The 2,291-nt window shown below is 38.9% G+C and overlaps 1 protein-coding gene across 1 annotated transcript in view; it reads right to left on the reverse strand.

Annotated features, from left to right (window-relative positions):
* LOC109487723 (sphingolipid delta(4)-desaturase DES1-like) overlaps nucleotides 1-2,291 on the reverse strand; it is an 8,147-nt gene that overhangs the window by 2,827 nt on the left and 3,029 nt on the right. Inside the window, 1 exon segment of the mRNA XM_019791776.1 lies at nucleotides 1,369-1,584. Within this exon segment, the coding sequence (XP_019647335.1) occupies nucleotides 1,369-1,584 (216 nt within the window).

The raw sequence follows: 2,291 nt of genomic DNA on the forward strand, positions 1-2,291 counted from the left end.
ATGGAAGGTGCTGGGGAACAAGTGACGTGAGTTTCGGCCCCTAGCGGCTTGCTCTGGAACTGCAGGGGCATTAGTTGAAAAATGTTTAAAGGCGGATAACTCAAGAACCGATTGATGGATCGTCGTGATTTTTGGCATGTAGGTAGCTGAAGTGATGCTTGACATAATGATATTACAATCATGCAAATATTAATGTAATTTGCATAATCAATGAGGAAATTCTAGAAATTAGCTGCATTCCATGATAGGGCTATTTAAGCTTGTGACATATGTAATTTAGAACGGCAGAAATACAGGCAGATATAGATTATGCAAATGAAGACTTAATTTGCATAACTAACAAGAAAATGTTATAATTACATAGTGGTAATGTCTGAAATTTCATACTTGGGATATTTGAAAGTTATGTGAAGGTGAACATAATTAAACATAACTTATTCAAATAAGGACCTCATTTGCATAATTTATGAGGACATGCTATAATGGCATGCATCGATAAGATAAGACTGTCTTCTGGTGTAGAATATGATCAACAGATATAATTGATGCAATATGGGATCCTATTTGCACAATCAGGGGGATTCATCTATAATTTCTTAGTCATAAAGGCTAACATCATTTGGCGAAGGTATGAGATCGTGGAACTCTAGTTATAACTAGTATCGTTTCTTCGGCAGTAGAATGAACTGATAAAACTAGGGGAACACTTTTTACATGTAGAGGAACTGGGAGAATACTTTGAACATGACAAAATGAGTAAGTTCATTCATTATAAATGAGAGCAAGTCCGGATCTGAAGCTGAACCACTGGACCTCAACCTGGACTTGAACCCACCCCTACTGTGGAGATATTAGGGAATGATAACTTCACTGCAGAGAAGGACCTGTGAAGACTGAGAGTGAGAGAAAATGCCACAATTTAGCTACTAGTATATATGCAAATATAGATAGGAATTATTGGGTTGAGAAGACGGCTTGTGCATTGCAGAAAGTGTTTCCAAAATGTTGACATTCTGCAATACATTGTATTTAATTATTGGAGAACACTGAAAAAAAATATTTTGTCTCCTGGATTAGAATCACACCGACAGACATACTTTGGAGAAACAAAGAACACTTACGTAGTAAGCGCTTTTTAAGTATACATTAAGAGCAATCATATACTCATACATATATGTATACAAACTATTTCTTACTTATCACTTTGAAATGTTCAATTTTCAAACTATTTGTTACTTATCATATAAGGCTATATATATTGAATATGGGCATACAATGTAGTTGATATCATTCAGCCAAGTTTTGAAGATGAACATCATCAGTAAAGTGCCTGGGGAATTTCCACATTTTTTAAAGCAATGTACTCACTTTGCCTCCTAAGAAGTACCAAATGGCCACATCAAAGGCAATCTGGACGGCAGTGTTGATAATTTCCAGCCCTGTGACAGGTTTTGGTCGCAGGAAGAGTGGACGGAAGGCATAGAAGAAGGGCTGGAGGAGGAGCCAGATGCACTTGGTGAAGGTGGTGTGGAAGAGAACTCCCTCCATCTTTGATGGCAGGTCCATGTCCATTTCTTCATTTCCCTGGAACACCATGGAAGGTATCAGAGTACTATCTTGTTATGTTTACCGATTCAGAAGGAAAACAAATTGTTTTTGCTCAGTTTCTTCCTCTTCTTCTTCTCCAAACAGTGACCCCTGACCTGACCAATGACATGATTTGTTGACGTCTGTCACCATGGTGACTGGTGATTTGTTGACGTCTGTCACCATGGTGACTGGTGGTTGGTTACATAATGTTGCAATTTTATGGTCTGCTCTGCTCCTGTCACCATATACTAGTAGTACATGTATGTGTTTGGGTAAGAATTAACAGAGCAGACCATGTCCGAAGGTAAACATTATGCTTTTGCTTTGCAAATGTTACTTCTCTAGTTTGTAAGTGTAATACTATTGGTGTTACCAATAGAACTAGCCATCTGTATCTGTATCTGTATCTGTATCTGTATAGCCGGTATAACCGCCTTTCGGCGTAACACACCAGCTTCGCAGGCACGCGGCGCGGCGGCAGCTGGCTATATTACACCGATCGACTTGTTACACCTAACCCTTGAACTTCTAGCTCTAGACATTGTTTAAAGCTATCTATTGACAGTGCCCCTACTGTACTTGGTGACAGTGAGTTCCACTCTGCGATAGTTCTAGGAAAGAATGAATTCTTGAACACCTCAATCCTTGGTTGATAACTCTGATACTTGAATGCGTGGCTATTTCTTGTTCTCTTCTGAGCT

This window comes from Branchiostoma belcheri, unplaced genomic scaffold, assembly GCF_001625305.1.
Source record: "Branchiostoma belcheri isolate BF01 breed outbred unplaced genomic scaffold, Haploidv18h27 scaffold9, whole genome shotgun sequence".
In the NCBI taxonomy this organism is placed as follows: domain Eukaryota; kingdom Metazoa; phylum Chordata; class Leptocardii; order Amphioxiformes; family Branchiostomatidae; genus Branchiostoma; species Branchiostoma belcheri.